The sequence below is a fragment of the Narcine bancroftii genome, unplaced genomic scaffold, assembly GCF_036971445.1.
Source record: "Narcine bancroftii isolate sNarBan1 unplaced genomic scaffold, sNarBan1.hap1 Scaffold_168, whole genome shotgun sequence".
Classification (NCBI taxonomy): domain Eukaryota; kingdom Metazoa; phylum Chordata; class Chondrichthyes; order Torpediniformes; family Narcinidae; genus Narcine; species Narcine bancroftii.
In genome coordinates this window covers 1,226,112-1,249,895 of record NW_027211903.1, presented here as the reverse complement: position 1 = coordinate 1,249,895, position 23,784 = coordinate 1,226,112, and the positions used below count along the sequence as shown (strand labels likewise).

Below are 23,784 nucleotides of genomic sequence, written 5' to 3'. Positions count from 1 at the left end.
AGAGGGGATTTCTCATGCTGTGCTGGGAGGGCACTGAAGATCCATGCATCTGAGCACCTGAAGGGCGGGATACAGTTCTGGTGAGAACGGTTGCAGCTGCTCTCAGAGTCTTCTCTATTCAGCAGGGTATTCTTTGTTGTTCCTGCTCCTCCCCGGCCCCAGCTCCCCCCCACTTCACCTGCTCCTCTCGATGAGTAAAAGGCCTTGAAGTCAACATGTTTTCAACAGAGTTGCACAACTGTCCCTCTCTTTCTCTCTCCATTTTCTTTTGCAAATGTCCCTTCCTTTTCACTGTTCTTCATTTCACTTGTCTGCTATTTCACGTTGATTCCCTCCAAACTTTTTTCATTCCTTGCTCACCTTTTCTCTCGTCATCTTCTGTTCTGCATTGCTTTAAATATTACTAAACCCACAGTTCTCTCTCCAAACCAAAAAAATGTGTTTGTTGGGAAGAAAACACCGGAAACATGGTAAATCTTTGAAGACATTTTTAAATGTATGTGTAACAGAACCTTGTGTTCATTTTAGCTACCATCGAACAGAGATTCCAGCGTTTGCGTCAGGAAACATCAGAGCAGAAGAGGACGTTGGAACGGACAAATGTCCAAGTGGAAGATCTTGAAGGTTTACTTTTACCTGGCACTTCTCACCACTGCGATTTTGGAAATGTTTTATTTCTGGATTGATGAAGCAGGATCGTTGACCTAGTTGAGAAACATTGCTATTTTGCACACATAACTGGTCCCTAATAGCAATGCAGGATTGACCAGATGATGTTGATTGCAAGATAAATCTTGGCTGAGACAATTACAGTCCAGATACAGGACATCTCGGCCCCTCGAGTCCACACCGATTTAAGTGGGCTACTCTAGCCCCACTTACCCACTCCCTGTCCATAACCCTCCAATCCCCTCACATCCAGGCAGCTATCCAACTTGTTCTGAAATGACACAGGAAGTTACATCCCAGACCCTGGCACCAATCTGTTTCCTTAATCGTATCCACAGAATCCACAATTTGTCATCCTGACCATCGAATCCCCTATAACTATTACCCTCCTCTTCCTTTCCCTACCCTTTTGGGCAACAGAGGTTGACCTTGTGCCAGAGATACAGCCACTGATTCCTTCCCCAGCCTGAATGCTCCTCAAGGAGGTGTACCATTTGTTGAGTGCTTCAGTCACAGGTGCCCCCTCCTGTATCTGTCTCTTCCCTTTCCCCTCTCCTAACTGGAACCCACTGATCCTCCTCCTGTGGCCCTGTTGAGACCACCTGGCTATAGCTCCTATCTATGATGGCCTCACTCTCACTGACCAGGTCGAGGTCATTGAGCTGCAGCTCCAATTCCCTAACACGGTCCCTGAGATGCTGCAGCTCAGTACACCTAGTGCAATCGTGGATGTCCAGGAGGTCGAAGACTCCAGGACCTTTCACATCTGACACTGAAAAGAGCAAACTGCTCTCACACTCAACCCTTCTCTCTTCCCCCTCACCTTAGAAAGAGAAAATAACAAAAAAAATATAGTCTTACCTTAATCTAGATACACTCGACCTCAGCCTCTACTCGCTGAACCCTCTCGAGCCAAAGCCTCGAAACCCCACTCTTTCACCAGGCCACTACTCACTGGGCCACTCCTCGCTGGCCTCTCCTTTGCGTTTCCCTCCTTTTATCGGCCTTGACCAATTAAACCTGTCACTCTCAACTCGCTCCACCTCCGAACACTGCCCAAACTCTGGTCTCCGCCTCCTCCGACTCACTGCTCGAACCGACTAGGCCCGAGGCCGGGTAAAGAACAGAATTTATTGTACGATAGAATCTTGTATGTTCTTTAAAAACCATATAGGATGTGGTTTAAGGTCTCATCCAAAGCAATTGCATCCACTCATGCAATTTGATTTCACTACTTCCCCAATGTGCCATTTAGAAATGTACAGAATGACGTGGATGTTGCTTCTCTTCACCATCTGAAACAAGTAAATGGGTTCTTACTATTAAAGCTTCTGCCTCGCATGTTCGAAGTTTGAAAAAGATCAAAGCTGGTGCATAGTTTCATGCATCCACAAGTGTATAAAAAATGGGTTGTGGCAAATCATCGGCAATTATCCATGCCTGCTGCATCCAGGCATATTTGAAGATTGGAGCACGACTGCAACGCCATGTCAACTGTGGCGGATTAACTACCACTCCAGGCTGAGCTTTAGTAAAGCCCCCCTAACCTTGCCTCCCTGCCCCACTCTTTGCTGAATCGAATAAAAGGACATTAAGTTACTTTAAATAACATATTAGGGGTCTCCAAAGTGGTCGATATCGACCCTTGGTGAAGGGGTGGGGGGGTGGGTTGGAGAGGCAGCAGCGTGACCCAGATGTGTGGGGGGGGGGTGAGACAGCAGCACCACTCACGTGGGCAAGGAGGGAGATAGACGGCAGCGCGACTCGGGTGGATTGGAGAATGGTAAATAGAGTCCCCTTGTTTAAAAAAGGTAATAGGGAGAATCTTGGGAATTAGGGTTAGTCTTACATTATTGGTGAGTAAACTAATGGAAGGGATTCTTAAGGATGGGATCTATGAAGATCTGGAGAAATACACTCTACTCAAGGATAGTCAGCATGTCTTTGTGAAGGCAAGCTTGGGCCTCACAAATCTAACTCAGTCTTTGGAGGAGGTTACAAAAGAAATTAATGAGGGTACGGTGATAGATGAGGTCTACGAGGATTTTAGCAAGGCGTCTGAGAAGGTCGGTCACAGGAGACTCCTTCGGAAAGTCCTGAGTCATGGGATGAGCGAAAAATTACCTGCATGAAATAAAAGCTGTCATGTCGGAAGAAAGCAGAGTGTCGTAGTGGAATGAAAGTATTCTGCCTGGAGGTTGGTGCCGCAGGGATCTGTTCTGCGACCCGTGCTCTTTGTGATTTTCATGTCACCTGGATGAAGAGGCGGATGGATAGGTCAGTAAGTTTGCGGATGTCACGGAGGTTGGTTTGGAGGAGTTGTGGATGGAGATGAAGGCTGTTAAAGGTTACAAAATGATGAAGGTGGGATGCAGAGTTAGGCAGAAAAGTGGTGGATGGATTTCAATCCAGATAACTGAGAGTTGATGCATTTTGGAAGGACAAACCAGAAGGCTGAGTCCAGAGTTAATGGTCAGTTACTTAAGAGTGTGGATGAACAGAGGAACCTTGGGTTGCAAATCTACACATTTCTCAAGGTTGCCGCAGTTTGATAGGAGAGTGAAGAGGGATTATGGTGTGCTGAGATTCCTTCATAGGTGGTTTGAATTCAGGAGTAGAGTTGTCATGTTGCAAATCTATAAATCTTTGGTATGACTCACTTAGAATATTATGTTCAGTTCTGGTCACCTCATTATAGGAAGGAGAGGGGACAGAGGAGATTTACCAGGATGCTGCCTGGATTGGGAAACAATTCTCATGAGGCAAGGTTCACAGAGCTGGAGTGTAGAAGGATTAGAGGAGACTTGATAGAGGTCTACAAGATCTTCGACATCCTCCCGTGAATTCAGGGACCAGAACACTACGTAATATTCCAAATGCGGCGAACCAAAATTTTATACAGCTGTAACTTGACTCACCAACTTTTACACTCAGTTCCCCAAATCATGAAGTCCAGCAGGCTGGATGTTTTTTTACCATCCTCTCCACCATGTTGTCTCTTTCAGGGTGCAGAGAGCGTTCAGCTCAAAATCCTTCTCTCCATCAATGCTAGAAAGGATATATTGTAGACTTTCCCTTGCATTTGACCTCCCCCCCTCCCAAATCCAGCACCTCACTCAGGGGAGGGAGAGGGGAAGAGGAGGGAGAGGGGAAGGAGAGGGAGAGGAAGAGAGAGGGAGGGAGTGTTGTCGAGGAAGGGGGAGGGATATAGTGAGAGGGTGAAGGGAAGAGGAAAAAGAGAGAGAGTGGGGAAGGAGAGGGAGGGAGAGTTGTCAAGGAAGGCGGTGGGATAGAGGGAGAGAGGGTGAGTGGAAGAGGAGGAGAGGGAAAGGGGAAGGAGAGAGGAAGAAATGTCGAGGAAGGGGGGAAGGATACAGGGAGAGTTTGAGGAGAAGGAGAGGAAGTGGAGAAGGAGAGGGAGAGAAAAGGATAGGGAGGAAGAGTTGTAAAGGAAGGGGGAGGAATATAGGGAGAGGGTGAGGGGCATAAGAGAGGGGAAGGAGAGAGAGAAGAATGGAGTGGGAGGTAGACTTGTCGAAGAAGGGGGTGGGTTAGAGGGGAAGAGGAGAGGGAGAGGCAGGGAGAGTTGTCAAAGAAGGGAAGGGATAGGGGAAGTGGAAGAGGAGAAGTCGATGGATAGGGGAAAGAGAGGAAGAGGAAAGAAGAGGGAGGGAGAGTTGTCGAGGAAGGGTAAGGAATATAGGGAGAGGGTGAGGGGAAGGAGAAGGAGAAGGGAAAGAGGATGAGGGATAGTTGTCAAGGAAGGCAGAGGGTTATAGGGAGATTGTGAGGGGAAGGGAAAGAGAGGGAGGGAGGGAGAGTTATCGAGGAAGGGGGAGGGATATAGGGAGAGAGTGGGGGAGGAGAAGAAGATGGAAAGTGGAAGGAATGGGAGAGGGAGGGAGAGTTGTCGAGGAAGGGGAGGGATAGTGGGAGGGTGAGAAGAAAGAGGGAGAGAGGAAGGAGATGGAGAGGGAGGGAAACTTGTCGAGGAATGGGGAAGGATATAGGGAAGAGTGTGAGGGTAAGAGGAGAAGGAGAGCGATAAGAGATGGAGAGGGAGAGGAAAGGAGAGAGGGAGAGTTGGTGAGGAAGGGGGAGCGATATAGGCTGAGGGTGAGGGGAAGAGGAGGAGAGGGAAAGGAGAGGGAGAGGAAAGGAGAGGAGAGTTTTTGAGGAATGGGAGGGATATAGGGAGAGAGTGAGGGCAGGAGGAGAGGGAGAGGGGAAGGAGAGGGAGAGGGGAAAGAGGAGGAAAGGGAGGGAAATTTTTTGAGGGGAGGGATTTTGGGAGAGGGTGAGGGGGAGAGGGAGAGGAAAGTAGAGGGAGGGAGAGTTGTTGAGGAAAGGGGAGTGATAGAGGGAGAGGGTGAGGGGAAAAGGAGAGGGAGAGGAAAGGAGAGTTTTTGAGGATGGGGAGGGATATTCGTAGAGAGTGAGAGTTAGAGGGGAAGGAGAGGGAGGGAGAGGGAGGAAGAGTTGTCGACGAAGGGGGAGGGATAGAGGGATAGGGGATTAATGGGTTTCTATTGTCTCTGAATCTTTACGAAAAAGTGAAGATGATTTTGAGCTGAAGACCATTGGTCGTCTTCGCGTGATCTTCCTCAACTCTGTTCATCTCTTCCCTTGAATGACTTTTGTTTCCACTGCTTGTAGATTCGTGAAGCGCAGAAGGGAGGACAACAACTTGTGCTGGAAGTCGAGCTGGTAGCAGGACCAACTGTCAATAAGGCAGCCACACTTGGAAACACAATCAACATGTTCAGGTATTTCTACATCCAGTCCTGGAGGATCTCAACAAAGTTCAAGGAGATTTCTGCCAACACCTAAAAATTCGACAACTCCAAAAAAATGTAGTGAACAGATCCAACCTTTGTACACGTCATTCATCACCCACACCAAAGCCTTTAACTCTGCATCAAGGAAACAACTATAGGACACCCCTTCTAGTATTAGATGAACTGAAATGGAAGTACGGATCCTGAGGCTCTTCAACAAAGGCATATTGGCCACAGTCATGGTCAACATGAGTACTTGGGAGCCTTTTTGCATGAAGTGAAGAGTAAACAAGGATCTGTGTCAGGTCACTCGCCTGAGTGCTACTGGTACCATGTAACCCAGTACTACCTGTCGCATGGTCGAGTGGTCGGCGACTAAACCGGCTCCCCCATCAGGCTTGCCTGGTGAGGAGGGTGGCTAGACACCCTGCAGGATGAAAAACAAGACCTGTCAAAGGGTGGATGAACCATGGACAGAAAGGTCTGGCAAACCATCATCTGAGAGGGAACAGCAACCTTTGAAGCCAGCAGATGTGCAGAAATAGAAGAAGATGAGAGGAGAGGCCGTACCAACCCAAGCCTGATCTGCCATCTGGAACAACCTGTCCTGAATGCAGAAGAACTTTCAAAGGCAAGATTGAACACAGAAGCCACTTGATAGCAACGAGGAGGAGAACTTTCTGACAGACAGCGCAGAATTCAAACTGAGGTCCAGTCCTGACCACTGGCCATGTAAAGGCATTGCCCTAACCACTACATCAACCGTGACACCCTGCTCAGAGAAGCCGGCTGGAATCTCGAGCGTCTGGAGGAATCGATGTGTCAGGCAGCAGTGGGGAGGGGTCGGGGATCAGCGGCGGCAGTGGGGAGGACTCGGGGATCAGCGGCAGTTCCTACCACACCCCCACACACACAAACCCTGACGCACACGCCCCACACACACACACACATACACACTCGATTCTTTGAAAGATTTTATTTAATATTCTCAAATTACATAAAGAAAATCAAATACACATAAAATAACTGTAAACTACATCCCCTCCCCCTTACTAATACAATAAAAACCAAAAAAAGAAAAAAATAACCAAAATAAAGAAAAAAAAAACAACCTCTCCTCCCCCAAAACCTTAGAGAAATGTATCAAATATTCCCTGATTGGTCTGCCAACATTACAACATTGATTTAATTTCTATAGCCATGTGTTTCAAATATAAACACCACATATAAATAAAAAAGAATAATTACTTACATTATATGTTAATTTTTCTAAATATAGACAAGAGTGCAATCCGTTATGCCATCTTTGCAAGTTTATATTCTTCCATGTGACAGCTATATATTTTCTCGCTACTGCTAACCCAAATCTTAACAAAGCCAAATATGGTTTAGGCATTTTGAATCAACAAATGGAACATTAACATAACCCAACAAACATATTTTTGGATCCATTAAATATCCCTTTGAAACAAATCCCTCAAAAATTTTATAATTTCCTCCCAAAAATGCTTAATTTTCTTTCACGACCAAACTGAATGTACAAAAGTAACTTTCTGCTCTCTACATCTAAAACAGAAATCTGTTAAACTGAATCCATATCTCTTCAATTTCTCAGGGGTTGAATATAATTGATGCAAAAAATTCTAATTGACCATAGTATACCTCACATTAATTAACTTGGTAACACCGTCAACACACAGTTTTGACCATTCCTCCCATGTCAAAATAATATTTAATTCTTTCCCATTTGTCTTTTTCCATTTTCTCCTGCAACAACCTATACATATCAGAAATAAAGCATTTTTCACCTTTATCTGCAATTAATAATTCAAATTTCTTTTGACCTGGTAAATTTATTTCCTTCCCATAATTCTTCTTTAAATAATCTCAAAGTTGGTAATAAACAAAGAATTTGATGCAATACCATATCTTTCCTGCAACCTTTTAAATGAACAAAACCTCCCTGCTTCAAAACAATCTATTACATTCACTAATCCTTTAATTTCCCAATCTTTTAAGTAAGGATTCTATCATGAAAAGGGAATTAATTTATTCTGATATAATGGTGATCTTATCGAAACTATTCCGATAGAATCAAGAATTAAATTGCGATTTTACCAAATATTCATTATATGTCGAAAAACGGATAATTTAAATTCTTGTAACAATAAAGGATTCCATTTATAAATGAAATGATTAATATTATTTTCCAAAATCTGAGCCATCTTTATCTTTGCCCACCTAGGAGATTGTTGATTATCAAATAACCAATTAATAAACTTCATCGGTGCCACCTCATAATAATTATAAAAACAATGTAATTGCAAACCACCCAATTTATAATGCCAAGTCCATTTTTGGAAAGAAACCCTCAATAATTTACCTTTCCATAAGAATAACCCAACTATGCAAGGAATAGATTGAAAAAAGTATTGTACTCGAGCATAAATGTTCATCTTTATGCAATTCACTCTTCCTATTAAGGTCAGTGGTAAATCTTTCCACTTATCTAAATCAATTTTAACCTTATTTAATAAAGGTACATAATGCAAAATAAATAATTCATGATCATTTTTATTTACAACTATTCCTAAATATTTAATTTTATTTGACCATCTAAATTTAGTAATTTGTCTACAATCCATAAAATCTTCTTCTGCTATTGGTAAAACCTCACTCTTTTCCCAATTAATCTCATATCCCGATAATTTACCATACTTATTCAACAAGTCCTGTGATAATTTTAGTGAAGTTTTTGGATTAGTTAAATATACAAAAACATCATGTGTAAATAAGCTAATTTTATTTTCATTTTCTCTCACTTTAAGTCCTCTAACACCAAAATCATGTCAAACAGCCTAAGGTAAAGGTTCTGTCACCAAAGCAAGTAAAGCAGGTGAAAGAGGAAAACCCTGTCTTGTAGAACAAGATAAATTAAAAGATTTTGAAATCTCACCATTCGTTATTACCCTTGTCGTAAGTTCTGCATATAAAGCCCTAACACAACCCCTAAAAAATGGAACAAAATTAAATTTTTCCAATACTTTAAACAAAAACTTCCACTCAACTCGATCAAATGCCTTCTCAGCATCCAAAGATATATCCGTTGGTTGATTATCTTGTTGTTTTTAGCATTAATTAATGAAATCAATTTAACTATATTATCTGATGACAATTTAACTACATTGTCTTTGACAAACCCTACCAGATTGTTACGTAAAAAAATTTGGCAAATAATTCACTAACCTATTATCTGAAACTTTTGACACCAATCTATAATCAACATTTAATAATGATATCGGTCTGTAAGGTGACACTTTTAAAGAGTTCCTTTCTTTTTTTAGGTATAACTGTAATCAATGCTTTTGAGAAAGATTCTGGAAATACATCCATTTTAGTTGCTTGTTTCAAAACATCTTTATATAATGGAAATAATAAATCATTAAATTTTTTATAAAACACCACCTTAAATCCATCCTCTCCAGGAGATTTCCCATCAGGCATCGATTGCAAAGCTTCTCTCAATTCTAATTCAGTAAATAAAATATCTAAATTCTTTACCTCAAATTCATTCAACACTGGCAAATTTAAACTAGATAAAAAAAAATCAATTTGATCCATTTTTTGATAACCCTCTGACATATATAAATTTTCATTAAATTTTAAAAATTCATCAGTATTCATTTATGTAATTTCTCCATTCTTCCTAATAGCATTAATTGTCCTTGATACTTGCTCAGTTTTATGTTGCCATGCCAAACCATATGCACTCTTTATCCCAATTGATAATAACATTGTTTAGACTCCAACATCATTTTCTCATATTTATACGTTTGTAAATTATAACGTAATTTCACTTTAGATAAATTTATCCTTTCATCCTCTGTATAATTTTTTTAAATTTTTTTCTCCAAGCCTTCGATTTCCTTTTCCAAATTTAAACTTACGAATAAATAGTTTTTTTCTCTCTTAGTTGTATAGCTAATAATTTGTCCCCTCAAATATGCTTTTAAAGCATCCCACAAAATAAATTTACTTTGAACTGAATTTTCTTTCATTTGTAAATAAAAAATAATTTGATCTCTCATCTACTAAATGAAATCTGGTCTCTTCAATAACTTTTCATTAAACCTCCATCGTTAAGCTGTCTCAGTTAATTCAGTCCCTAAACATTTAATGAAGGATATGAGAATAACCTACTTTTATATTCTGCAAAATTAAATCTACTTGTAAATGCACAGAAATCAAAAATACATTTATTCTAGAGAAAGAATTATGCCGAGCTGAATAAAGTGAATAATCTTTCTCAGTTGGATTTAATTTCCTCCAAATTTCCACTAAATTTAAATCCTCCATCATCTTAAACAGTCTTTTTGCCATTTTAGTTCTTTCAACAATTTTTGGAGATTTGTCCAACAAGGGATCCAAACAACAGTTAAAATCTACTCCGACTAACACATTCCCATATGCCTGATTCGAATTTAAAAATGTCCCTGAAAAAAATGTCTGATCATCTTCATTTGGTGCATAAACATACATTAAAGTCCAACTTTCAGAAAAAAATCTTCCAATTAACAATCAGTACTCTTCCAACATTATCAAAAAAAAATCCACAGCAAAAAGTTTTTTTTTATTAACTAATATCACCACGCCTCTAGTTTTAGAGTTTAATGAAGAAAAAATTACATGTCCTGACCAATCTCTCTTCAACTTCAAATGTTCTTTTTCTGTCAAATGAGTCCTTTGCAAAAATACAATATCTACTTTTAGCTTCTTTAAATTTTTATTTTTTCTGCCTTTTTCTCCTTTGATTGTAATTCAAAAGATACATTTTTACGTATCAAAATAGCTACATCTTTAGCCTTAGAATTAAATGAAGAAGAATATACATGCCCAACCCAGTTCCTTTTTAATTTCACGCTTTCCTTCACATTCAAATGTGTTTCTTGTAAAAAAGCAATATCAATTTTCATTTTCTTAATATATGCCAAGACCCGCTTACGTTTAACCTAACTATTTAATCCTCGAACATTAAAAGTAGCAAACCTCAACTTTGACATATCTACTATTATTACTAAATACCAATAATATCTTTATATAAAAACTCAAATTAATGTATATAGGCCCTCCAATAAAAAAATCACAAATTAAAAACTAAAAAAAAATTAAAAATAAAAAAAAATTAAAAATAAAGAAAAAGGAAAAAAAAAGAAAACCCCCCCCCCAAAAAAAACTACCAAAAGGTAGTAATCCCTGGGTCACCCACCAGTGGCTGATGACTAGTAAAGAAAGTCCAAATCTCTCCTTGCCCAGCCAAACAGTCAGTAACATCAAAATATTATAAGAACAAAAGAAAAAATAGAATAAGAAAATTCTTTTAACCCAAAAGACTCCAATCTTGAAAATCCCATTTCAGAAGTTGGACTCTTTCCATTCCTGTTTTTTTCCCATTTTTGCCATTTCTTCCTTTTCCAGAGCTACCAAAGTTTTCTTTAGGAGATAATGCTGGACTATGTCTTTGTCCTCTTATATCTGGCCATGAGTCAGCAAAAATCATTGCTTCACAATCAGTTTCAAAAAACCAAAATTGATAGACTCCGTAAAACACCTTCAACACTGCAGGGTAACGAAAAGTAGACTTATAACCTTTATGTCACAAAACTTCTTTAACTGGATTGAATCGACGTCGACCTGATGCATTTCCAACAATGGAGACATTTTCCTGTGTGCTCCCTCCATTGAAATCAAAAGGCTTTCTACTTCTTGGGAACACGCACCTTCTTCCGGGGAATGGGTAATTCCAGCGCCATCCTTCATTTGGTAGCAATAGATTTTTTTTCAGCCCGCACAGGAAATCTTTGGGGTCTAGGCAATGAAGAAATTGAGCCAGGGGCTGTTTCAGGTCGTCTAGTCCCCAGATCCTCAGCACTTCGAAAATGTATATTCTTATGAACTTGAGGTTTAATCTTTTTACCATTAGTGGCCATAATAATTGCTTGATACTTTAAACTAAAATTTAAAAAGTTTAAACTTGAAAACAAAGGGTTAAAAAACAGGTATTTAAAAATCTGGCCAGAGAGGTCGAGATTACATGTCTAGACTCTACGCTATCTTGCCACGATCCCTACTTTTAGCTTCTTAATATAATCTATCACACATTGCCTTTTTATTGGGTGATTTAAACCCTTAACATTAACAATTGTAAAACTTAAATTACTTATTACAACTTACACAATGGCACCCAATCTTTCACAATTAACTTAAACAAAAACCCTCAACCAACAATAAAAAACACTAGACCCCCCCCTGAAAAAACTGCAACACACTCGAGACACATACCCCAGACACATACCCCAACAATCACACACCTCCCACACACACACCCTACACACAACCCCCAACACACATCCCCAGACACACATTCCACACATACAAGCCCCGACTCACACCCCCCACAATCACACACCTCCCACATGCACACCCCACACACACATACACATCCCAGGAACACACCCTCACGCTCACAAACTCCCACACATACACTCTGCGCACACACACACACATATCCCCCATACACATACTCCCCCACACACAACCTCTGACAGATATACACAAACACCCTTCGACACTCATACACACCTTCCACACCCTCACTCCACAAACACCCAATGCACCCACAATCCCCTTCCCACACACCACACCTACACATATACCCCGACGCACAACCCAGAAACACCGCCCACATACACCCCTCACACACACTTTCACACATGACCACCTCCCACACACAACTCACAAAATCAACTCCCAGCCACACATCCCACACATAAACGCACACTCACACTCACCCGATACAACCCCTGGACAGATAAACCTCCCACACACATACCCGTACACACATCCTTTCACACACACAGTCCCCCCCACACACACCCACCCACACCCCATATACCTCTCACACACACACCCAAACACACACACCTTCACACTTGACCACCTCCCACACACAACCAACACAAAATCAACACCCACCTACACACACACATACACGCACACTCACACAATACAACCCTACACATCTGCCCCAAAAAACATGGCCCCAATGGACATCCCCCACTCACTCCCCACATACACACCCCACACAATCATAACCCTAGACTTCCCCACAAAAACAATAACATACCCGTCCCACACACACCCAACACAAACCACACACACACCGATTCATAGACCTCCACCCATCCCCCAAACACATACCCCACATACACACCCAGCACATGGACGCCCCTCCATATTCACCACCGCATTCACACCCCTGCACACACAACCCACGCACAAACCCATTCCCAATCATTCCCCCTACACACTCTCTCCCTCGCATGCACTGCCACACTTATTTCTCCACACACACACCCTTCACACCCTTGACACAAACATTGCCAGACAAATCCCACCATGCACACGCACTAATGCGACCCTGCACAAACACCTTCCCACACAAGTCCCTCACACATGCACTCCCACTCACATGGCCCTACACACACATCCCGAACCACATACCCCTACACACACACACAAGCCATAAATACGCCCACACACACACTCCCTCATACAACCCCCTCACACACAAACCCGCAAATCCACCCACCCACACCACCCCACACATATTTCCCCCACACTCATGCGCTCACACACAGACACACACACATTCCCTCCACGTATATCACACACACACACACACACACACACACACACCAACCCTCCATATGCAAACCCCACACAAGCCACACATCCCATACCCACACACACTCTCTATATTCAAATCCCACACACACACAAACCCCACTCATAAACACCACACAAGCACAAAACCCCTAACACACACAAACTCACACACAAAAACACCACACAAACACAAACAACCCCCACACTCAAATCCACCCCACACTCTAACCCACAACACACACTAACCCACCACACATACACACCATACTCACATCCCCAAACATCAGAGACTTACCCAAATTCCCCACACACACAAACCCCAAAATAGCGCCCATGGTGGAAGTGAGGGCATTGGTGCAGTCGCTGACCCATGGGGAGGTGTGGGTGAGGGCATTGGTGCCATCGCTGATGGAGGGAGGGGGTGGTGCCGTCGCTGATGGAGGGAGGGGGGTTGGTGCTGTCGCTGATGGAGGGAGGGGGGTTGGTGCTGTTGCTGATGGAGGGAGGGGGGTGGTGCCTTCGCTGATGGAGGGAGGGGGGTTGGTGCTGTCGCTGATGGAGGGAGGTGGATTGGTGACATCGCTGATGGAGGGAGGGGGGTTGGTGCCATCGCTGATGGAGGGAGGGAGGTTGGTGCCATCGCTGATGGAGGGAGGGGGGTGGTGCCATCGCTGATGGAGGGAGGGAGGTTGGTGCCATCGCTGATGGAAGGAGGGGGGGTGGTGCCATCGCTGATGGAGGGAGGGAGGTTGGTGCCATCGCTGATGGAGGGAGGGAGGTTGGTGCCATCGCTGATGGAAGGAGGGGGGTGGTGCCATCGCTGATGGAGGGAGGGAGGTTGGTGCCATCGCTGATGGAGGGAGGGAGGTTGGTGCCATCGCTGATGTGTCAAGGGGTGCAAGATGACGTCATCATTGACAAGTATGGGGATGGAAGTAGCGCTGACAAGCAGGGTGGGGGCGCATGCAATGCTTGCCATGTCCTATATACGTTGGTGCCCCACACAGACACTGACACACACACTCACCCTGCCACACACACCCACTCACACATACACACCCCCACACACACCCCAAACCCACACCCCTCACACACTCCCCATACACCCATCCCCCACAAACTCACACCCCTCACAACCACACACACACCCCTCACACACACCACACATAACCCACACCCACACCCCTCATACACACACCCTCACACATGCCCCACAACACACACCCCTCCACACGATCTCTCCACCCATCCCACACGCTCACACCCCCCCACCCACACATCCACACACTCAGACACCCCCACACTGCCCCCTACACATATTCTCACAAACACACATCTACACACACTTCCCACACACACCCATCCCTCACACACACACCACATTAACACACCATACACACACCCACCCCCACACACCCCACTCCCCACACACCCACTCCCCACAAACACACATCCCTCACAAACACACACCACACATAACCCACACACACTGCCACACACATACCCCACAACACACACCCCTCCACAACACCCACCCACCCATCTCACACACACTCTCACCCCCCACCCACACACTCAGACACCCCCACACAGCCCCTACACTTATCTTCACAAACACTCATCTACACACATTTCCCACACACACCCCTCTCGCACCCATCACTCACACACACACACCCCACACAAACACACTATACACACACCCACCCCCCACATACCCCACTCCCTACACATCCACCCTCCACAAACACACATCCCTCACAAACACACACCACACATAACCCACACCCACACCCCTCATACACACACCCTCACACATGCCCCACAACACACACCCCTCCACACCATCTCTCCACCCATCCCACACACTCTCACCCCCCACCCACACATCCACACACTCAGACACCCCCACACTGCCCCCTACACATATTCTCACAAACACACATCTACACACACTTCCCACACACACCCATCCCTCACACACACACACCACATTAACACACCTTACACACACCCACCCCCACACACCGCACTCCCTACACATCCACTCCCCCCAACTCCCACAGTGACCCCACACACACACACATCCACACTCCAATAGAATCTCTTTTCTCCCTCTCCCCTTAATCCCGTCTCTGAACCAGATTCTTGTATTTAAAGTAGACTTTGTTCCTAGACGAATATAATATGGGTCTGGAAGTCGGGATTTAGAATGAAAGGTTCTGAAAATCGTTCAGGATAGGTCCCCCCAATTATTTCGGGGCAAATTGGAAGATGTTCTTTTATATCAGCGACATGTTCTATCAGTGAGATAATTTTGTCGAGTTCCTTCCATTTGACGTCGATGTTGTGCTTTGTACAAATGTCTGCATATATTTGTTCACTTATGGAAAATGGAAAGAAGGAAATGCACACACGCACACATACCCACTCCCACACCCTCCCACATGCACACATACATACACACAACCTCCCTCACACCCCTTCTTACACACGCCCACACACATACCTACCCAAAAGGACCCAAGCACATACACTCCACACATATCCACCACACAATCCTACCCACACACCCCACACACAACCCCTCACCCATTCCCTCCATAACCCCACATGCAGACCCCAAACACACACCCCAATCCCACAAAACTCCAGACACACATCCCAATGATTTTGGGGCAAATTGGAAGATGTGCTTTTCTATCAGGGACGTGTTCCATAAGTGAGTTAATTTTGTCGAGTTCCTTCCATTTGACGTCGATGTTGTGCTTTGTGCAAATGTTCTGTATATATTTGATCGTTGATATATTTGTATATATTTGTTCACTGTTCTGTATATATTCTGTATATATTGTATATATTCTGTATATACTTTTTCACTGTAAACAAAAGCCCCACATATCTGCACACACACCCTCACACACACACCCTCCCCCACACCCCTTCTTACACACGCCCACACACATTCCCACCCACAAGCAACCATGCACATATAACCCACACACATCCACCGCACAATCTCACCCACACACACCACACACATCCACTCACACGTTCCATCCAACACCCCAATACCCGAACATGCAGTCCACAAACACACACCCAATTCCACACAACTCCACACACACATCCCAAATCCCACACACAACCCCAACTATTTCGGGGCAAATTGGTAGATGTGCTTTTATATCAGGGACGTGTTCGATAAGTGAGATAATTTTGTCGAGTTCTTTTCATTTGACGTCGATGTTGTGCTTTGTACATATGTTCTGTATATATTTGATCGTTGATATATTTGTATATATTTGTTCACTCTTCTGTATATATTCTGTATATATTGTAAATATTCTGTATATACTTTTTCACTGTAAATAAAACCCCCACATACATGCACGCACACACACACTACCACACACACCCAAATGCCAACAGACACTCCCACTCCCTCACACACACACACACACACACACACACACACACACACACACACTTTCCCTCACACCCCTTCTTACACACGCTCACACATATACCCACCCACAAGCACCCATGCACTTATACCCCACACACATCCACTACACAATCTTAAAAAATCAAACAAAAGATGAGAAACATTAAATCGGACTGACCCGACAGGACGGAGGAACTAAGGTCGTTTGGAATCAGCAGATGCGATAGAATCGGCAATCTCCGTCAGGCCGAGGGACCTTGAAACACCACACAAGTACAAACTAAACTGGATGAGAGGGTCCTTGCAGAGAAATGGATTGGAGTCAATCCACAGGACCCTCAGAGCAACAGAGAGGATCACTGGAGTCTCCCTCTTCCCCATCAGTGTGATCTAGCAGGATCCTTGTCTGAAGAGGCCATGCCAAATCCTGGAGAAGCCCTTTGACCCTGCCCACAGCATCTCTCAGCTGCTCCCATCAAGGAAGAGAAAGGAGGGTCAGAACCAGCATCAGCAGGATGAAGAACAGCTTCTGTGCAGGGGTCGGGAGAAGGTTGAAGCACCAAAGGAACTGCTCCCACTCACCATCCGAGTGCAAACAGAGAGCGCATGTAAAATGTTCAATGATGGGAATGTATGGACATGATACTAAGGGCTGAAAGAGACTTGGAACAGGGTTTTTTGTGGTCGATCATTTATTACGAATAAAGTCTTACACGAAAGGGCAAGAAGCAGCTAAGGTTGTTCTTTCCACACAGATCTACTGTTAGTCCTCTAATTCTATGGGAACTGTCGCAGGGTTGTAGCTCCCAGTTGTTGGGATAGGCTGACACAAAGTGGTAGGTCCAGGTACTAATGAGGATGCCATCAGATGGTTCCCCACCCCCCACTCTCTCCCCACCACCACTGCCAACATCAGTTCTTTGTATTACAAATAAAGATGAGTGAAACACAGAAGTCTGCAGACGCTGTGATTATAATTACAAACACACTGACATGCTGAAGGAACTCAGCTATTCTTTCCAGCATTCAAGCCTGAGCCCTTCTTCAAGGAATAAACAGAATAACCCAGAAGCAGGAAATCTCAGAAAGGCTCAGAATTCTGGTTAGGGGACAAATCCAGCCCAACAAAAGGTGTTAATTGGATGTGATAGGGATGAGGTTTTTCATAGCAGGCCGAGCGACCATGTGGTCAGGCGGGCCGAATCGCTGTCCCAGTCAGTTGGTACAAGATGGCATAGGCCCCCCTTCCCTTCTCATGAGAAGCATGCATTTGGTGACACATGTTGCCTGGGAGATGTCGCCACATCCTGGTTGCAGCAACTCCGCAACGCACTGACATCACTCCCCTAGACCAGCGCACCCCAGAGAGGAATGAGGTCGTCCCCTAAAAGCAGCACGAGAGGTTCATATAAAGGCAGTTACTGGTTCACTTCATGCTGTGTGGAGGTGCTTCATTTCAGTAGCACCACCTTTTGCAGTCACGACAAGACCATGAACAGGCTGTCAGCAAGAGAATGGGATGGGGAATTGAAGCAGGTGGCCACTGGGAGATCCCCGCTCTTGTGGCGGACATGGAGAAGTTTGTATTTATAGGATAGCTATAAATTCCGATGAAAATACAACCAGTATAGGTTTTACTCACTCACAGGCTTCCAGAGTGGGTGAGAAAATACAAGTCTTTAGGCCAGCAAATCTTCCAGACAGGGTTCAATGATCAATTCTTCCCAACAGGGTCCCAACCTCCAAAAGGCAGCCCATTCATATATTGGTTTCCCGCCCAAACACAGCTGATTGAGTCTATTACCTATCAGATGTGAATTGTCAAAAGCTACAGTAAGCGTTCAGTAACCTTAACAACACCTTCCAGTGCCAGCTTGAAATTGTTTCTGCTCAGAGGTTTCGCCCACCATTGTTCACAGACGAAGGTGAATGATGCTTGTCAGTGACACATGGGTCTCTCTGGAGGTTGAACTGATCCCAGGGCACTGAGTTCTGGAGAAATGACCACACCAAATTTGATGTTGCTGAATGGAGGAAACACTTTCGTATGTCGCATGGCACCTTTCACTTCGTGCTGGAACTCTAAGAACCTCACCTGAAGCCGCATAGACCAGGCGCAGCAACCATGGAGCCGGGATTTCGATTAGCTGTGGCTCTGCGCTGGTATGCCACCCCTTGTGAGTATCGATCCATCAGTCCCATCTTTGGAATAGGCATCAGCACCGTGTGCATGGTGGTGCAGGTGGTGACGGCCGCCTTGACGAAGTTCCTCGGTAAACGTCTCATGTCCCTGCCCATTGGAACACGTCTCCAGGAGACCAATGACAGCTTGGTGCAAAGGGGATACCCAATGTGTGCCGGTGCCATTGATGGATCACATATTCCCATTATTGCCCCCAGCTTGCATGCTGCAGCCTACTACAATCGCAAAGGCTGGCATTCAATGGTTCTGCAAGCAGTGGTCGACCACAGATTCTGGTGAGCTAAGCCTTTATTGGTCTTTATCACATCACATCTCAATGTCTATCACTTCACTGTGCTTTCCATTCACGTTACAGCTTCTCAGATGTGTTTGTTGGCCGGGCAGTACCCATGATGCCCGAGTGCTTACCAACTCTCCTCTGTATAGAAAGGAAGAGGACCAGGGCGGATACCACTTCCCACCTGACGTGAGTGTTCACCCTACAAAGCTTCATGTGTCAATCTTATGTATGCTTATTGTGTCAACGGTCATGAGTATGAATTAACAACATTCTCCATTGTTGTGCCTGCAGGTGTCCAAGAATGTTAATGGAGTAAAGGTTCCAGCGCATCTTGTGGGTGATCTGGCATATCCACTACGAAACTGGCTGATGAAGGGGTTCACACAGCACCAAGGACTGGATCTGGATCAGCAAAGATTTAACAAGGCCCTTAATTCTGCAAGGATAGTGGTGGAACATGCATATTGCCGTCTAAATGGCTGCCGGTGGTGCCTGTCCAACCGTCTGGATATCTCTACCACCTTAGTCCCAGGTGTTGTGTTTGCTCGCTGTGTCCTGCACAATATATGTGAGATTAACAAGGAAGACTTTCTGTCAGAGTGGACGTTGGTTGAAGCAGATGGTCCTGCACCCATTAGCACAGATTGTCACAATCAGCAGGCCCATGGGCACCAGGCCATCCATTCTGCCATTTTGTCCATCCTGTAAGGGTATGACCCTGCCACCTAGCTCCTAATTTCCACAACTTGTTCCCCCCTCCACCCTCCCCACCCAATGCGACAACATGAGCCTACTGCCTGGCATGTTATGTGTTCTCGTGAAGTAATGGTTGCATATAAATGAGACTTGTGTGCTTGTCAAAAATGTAATAAAAAACATTTTTTGAGAAATCTTATTGCTTCATAAATATCTGAGTTCGATATAGCAATGTAAACATTTCACATTATGTTTAAACTAGATGTAAACCATGGAACGGACAAATCACATTGCAAATACACTCCACACTTGAACACCGCAGAACAAAAACAAAAATGGTAAACACAACAAACACCTCCACCCGGCACCACAGCATTTCTGTGTTGTGCCGATTATACCTCTCGGAGGAGGGTTACCAAGTTCATTTGGCAGGCGCATCCTGCGCATTCAGGTGGCCTTCCGGCAGCCCATATTGCCATTATATGCGGCTTTACAAGTGGGGCATTTGGCCACCTGAAAGTGCCTTTTCTAAGAGTTCCTGTATCTGGCTCATTCCTTGAAGAAGGGCTCAGGACTGAAATGTTGGGAATATATCTTGATCTCCTATGGACACTGAAAATCCGGGCTGAGCTCCTCCAGCTTAACGGTGGGTTTTTAAGCACCACATATAGATGCACATCTCAAGACAAGGCCACAAAAATGTGCCACCTGGGAAAATTGCATAACAGGGGCATCTTGTGGTTCCACTTGGCTGCTTCTTACATTATTTGGCCAGGACTTTCTTTGCAAATTTCCCAACACCTATTCTGTGTTTTCTCCAGCCTGTCAATTCAAATACACTTGTTTTCTTACTTCTCCAGTTCTTGGTTTCTCTGCTTCCTGACCTGCTTTTTCCAGCAGTTTTGTATAACTTATATTCCAGCAGTTGCTGTGGTTGAACTTTTACTGATTTAATGAATTGTTTTCATCAGAATCTAAATGTGCTTGAGTCCACGGTCAGCCATGTAAGCATTGAAATGGGTGGCCACTGGGAGATCCACCCTGTTGCAGCAGACAGAGTTGAAGTGCATTAAATGCACCCAATGATTTGGTCACTGCAGCCACCAGTTAAAAAATTCAAGAGGTTCTGCAGTCTGTGTGTCAAGAAATCCCTCTGCACCTCTGTTTTTAGTGGGAATCCTTCAACCCTGAAGTTGTGCTCTCTCGTCCTTGACTCCTCTAACATGGGAGATAATTTTACCACATCTACTGTATCCAGGTTTCTCAACATTCGAAGTGCTTCTTAGGACCCCTACCACTCATCATTCTTCTGAACACCAAGGAGTATAGTCCAAGATCCATCAAACCTTCCTCATATATTAATCCTTTCATTCCAGGAATCATTCTTGTGAATCTTCTGCAATGCCAGCACATCCTTTCTTCAATAAGGAGCCCAAAACTCTCTCCGCTACTGCAGGTGCTGCCTCGCCAGTGCCTTCTTAAGCTCTTAAGCCTCAACATCACATCCCTGCTCTTATATCCTATTATTTGCGATATGAATTCCAACATTCCAATCAGCTGATTGACCACCAACATGGAAGTTAACCTATTGGGCATCCTGCACGGCGATGCCAAGGTCCATCTCCCCCAGAATTTTGAATGTTCACCCTATGCAATAATAATCTGCCCTTTTATTCCTTCTCCCAAAGTTCATGACCAGACATTTTCCTACTTTGGAATTCACTGGCCTCTTCTTTTTCCATTCTCCTAATCTATCTGTCTCTCTGCAGCCTTGCTGTTTTCTCCCAGCTACCTGCTGCTCTGTAACGGGTGAAGAAAAAGAGATGACCCCCAGAATTGTTTCCCAGCATTTCTGCACACCTGCAGAAAGCCACATAACACAGCAATTGCCTTCTGGTCGTTCCCCCTGATAGTACAGATTCTAACACCAATGTGTATCTGTCCAGAGTGTAGTGTAGGATGACTGTGATTGGCTGAGAGTGTAGCCACACCTACTGGCAGGTCTTAAAGGATTTCTCCTAGCCAGACCAGGTCATTCTGGACTGGTCGACCCACTTATGATATGCTCCAGTCTTTTAGTTAATAAAAGTCTTGGTTTGGATCAACAAGTGTTTGGTTCTTTCGACGCACTCTGCAATGTTCCCCCTTCCTGCACCTTTGCTCTCTGAGATGTGTCACCAGCAGTGTCCTTTCCTTCTGTTCCTCAAAATAGATACTTTATTTTCATATTTCAATATGTGCGCAACTCGGAGTTCACAATATTAGCCAAGAGCTGTTAAAATTCCCGGGAAAACATTGCAAATTATAAAATCTTCTCAAACAATGAAAAACCATGTACAAAAGTGAAAACAGTGACTCCTGGTGGGCCAGGTAAAAACTATCGGGAGATACATAAAAAGGTGCCTTTTTAGAATCTTTTTCTGCTCATGTAGAGAGGGTTTTGAAGGTTAATTGGAAACTATTTTCAGAGGCTTGGACTTGGATGAATTTGTACGGACTGAATGAAGATGATGTTCACTTTGTTCCTGATGCATTTTTATATTTGAATCAATCAATGAGAATATTATGGTTGGAGGAGATTTTAATTGTTGTTTGGATCTGTTGTTGATTAAATCTCGAAAAATTGTGAAAAAAAAACAAAATGGCGAAAAGAATAACTGAGTTGATGGGGGATTTAAATTTAGTGGAAATATGGGAACAGAGGAATCCGACCGAAAAGGATTTTTCCTTTTATTCTCACGTCATGATTCGGTTTCAAGAATAGTTTTTTTTGGTATCAGCCCATTTGCAGGGTCGAATCAGACAGGCTGAGTATAAGAGTAGGATTCTGTCAGATCACTCATTATTGTTAATTTCACGTAGTATCGCAGAGATGGTGGAAACCTGTTATTGTTGGTGATTTAATGAAATGTTGTTAAAAAAAACCTGAAATTATTACGCTTGTAAGAGATCAGATTAGGTTTTTTTAGAAACGAATAAGGGATCAGTTCAAAGTAATTTTATGTTATGGGATACTTTAAAAAAGATATTTACGAGGTCAAACTATTACTTACACAGCAAAAGTGAAGAAACAATATATAGCAGAAATTCAGGACTTAGAGAAAGAAATTGCAACATTAGAGAAGACATTTCAGAAAAATTCAACTGAGGATAATAAAATACAGTTGTCCAAATTGAAGCTTTGTTATAATACAATTGTGAAAAAATAATTCAATGATGGAAACAGCTCTACTATGAGTTGAGGGACAGAGCACATACGGTTTTAACTTAGCAATTGGAAACTGAACAAGTGCCTAGAATGCAGTTAGGAGAAATTCAGAGATAACATAAACCACAGGATATTAATGATGAATTTTGTACATTTCATCGGGACTTTATCTGAAGGGAATTCGGATATGGAGCAGATTGATTGTTTTTTGTCGAATTTAAATTTACCTTTATTAGAGGAAGAGGATATTAAGACTTTGGATGGTTCATTTACTGATTTGGAACTTAAGGAGGCGTTACAATCTATGCCAAGTGGAAAATCACCTGGAGAAGATGGATTTACATTGGAATTTTAGAGAAATTTTTATGATTTGTTATTTCTGGAATATTCTGATGTACTGAAGCTCGCCACTGATACAGGTTTATTTCCAGAATCGTTTTCAAGGGCATTAATAACACTCATCCCAAAGAAAGACAGAGATCCATTAAAAGTTGTGTCATACAGACTAATATTAATAAATAATAATATTGAATGTAGATTACAAAATTGTAGCAAAGGTTTTAGCAAACAGATTGGCTAACCTTTTACCGCAATTAGTACATGTGGATCAAGCAGGATTTATCAAGGACAGGTATTCAGCTGATAATATTACTAAATTAATTACAATAATTAATGCTTCAAGACAACTCAACCAGACAATGATATTAGCGCTAGACGTGGAAACGGCTTTCCACAGTGTGGAGTGGAATTTTTATTTAAGGTGTTAGAAAAATATAA

At 43.5% G+C, this 23,784-nt stretch overlaps 2 protein-coding genes across 5 annotated transcripts in view; both read left to right on the top strand.

Moving 5' to 3' along the window:
- The window catches only part of LOC138750580 (microtubule-actin cross-linking factor 1-like), a 96,080-nt gene extending 83,931 nt beyond the window's left edge, over positions 1 to 12,149 (top strand). For 2 of the 3 annotated variants that reach the window (XM_069912690.1, XM_069912688.1), the window contains exons 7-8: positions 529 to 624; positions 5,326 to 12,149. In XM_069912690.1, coding sequence (XP_069768791.1) covers positions 529 to 624; positions 5,326 to 5,333 — 104 coding nt within the window. In that variant the 3' untranslated portion in view covers positions 5,334 to 12,149. The remainder of the gene's footprint in view (positions 1 to 528; positions 625 to 5,325) is intronic. The other variant, XM_069912689.1, reaches the window with a different exon arrangement.
- A 1,873-nt stretch (positions 12,150 to 14,022) lies between these two features.
- On the top strand, positions 14,023 to 19,993 carry LOC138750577 (uncharacterized). 2 transcript variants are annotated; one of them, XM_069912684.1, is made up of 2 exons: positions 14,023 to 19,289; positions 19,395 to 19,993. In XM_069912684.1, the coding sequence occupies exons 1-2, from the start codon at positions 18,942 to 18,944 to the stop codon at positions 19,809 to 19,811; spliced, it is 765 nt and encodes a 254-aa protein (XP_069768785.1). In that variant the 5' UTR covers positions 14,023 to 18,941; the 3' UTR covers positions 19,812 to 19,993. Both variants share the same exon structure in this region; 1 of them encodes a protein (XP_069768785.1).
- The last annotated feature ends 3,791 nt before the right edge of the window (positions 19,994 to 23,784 follow it).

Coding starts and splice junctions, on each gene's coding strand:
- LOC138750577 (XM_069912684.1), top strand. CDS start 18,942: ATGACAGCTTGGTGCAAAGGGGATACCCAATGTGTGCCGGTGCCATTG. Junction 19,290..19,394: donor GATACCACTTCCCACCTGAC/GTGAGTGTTCAC, acceptor TTGTGCCTGCAG/GTGTCCAAGAATGTTAATGG.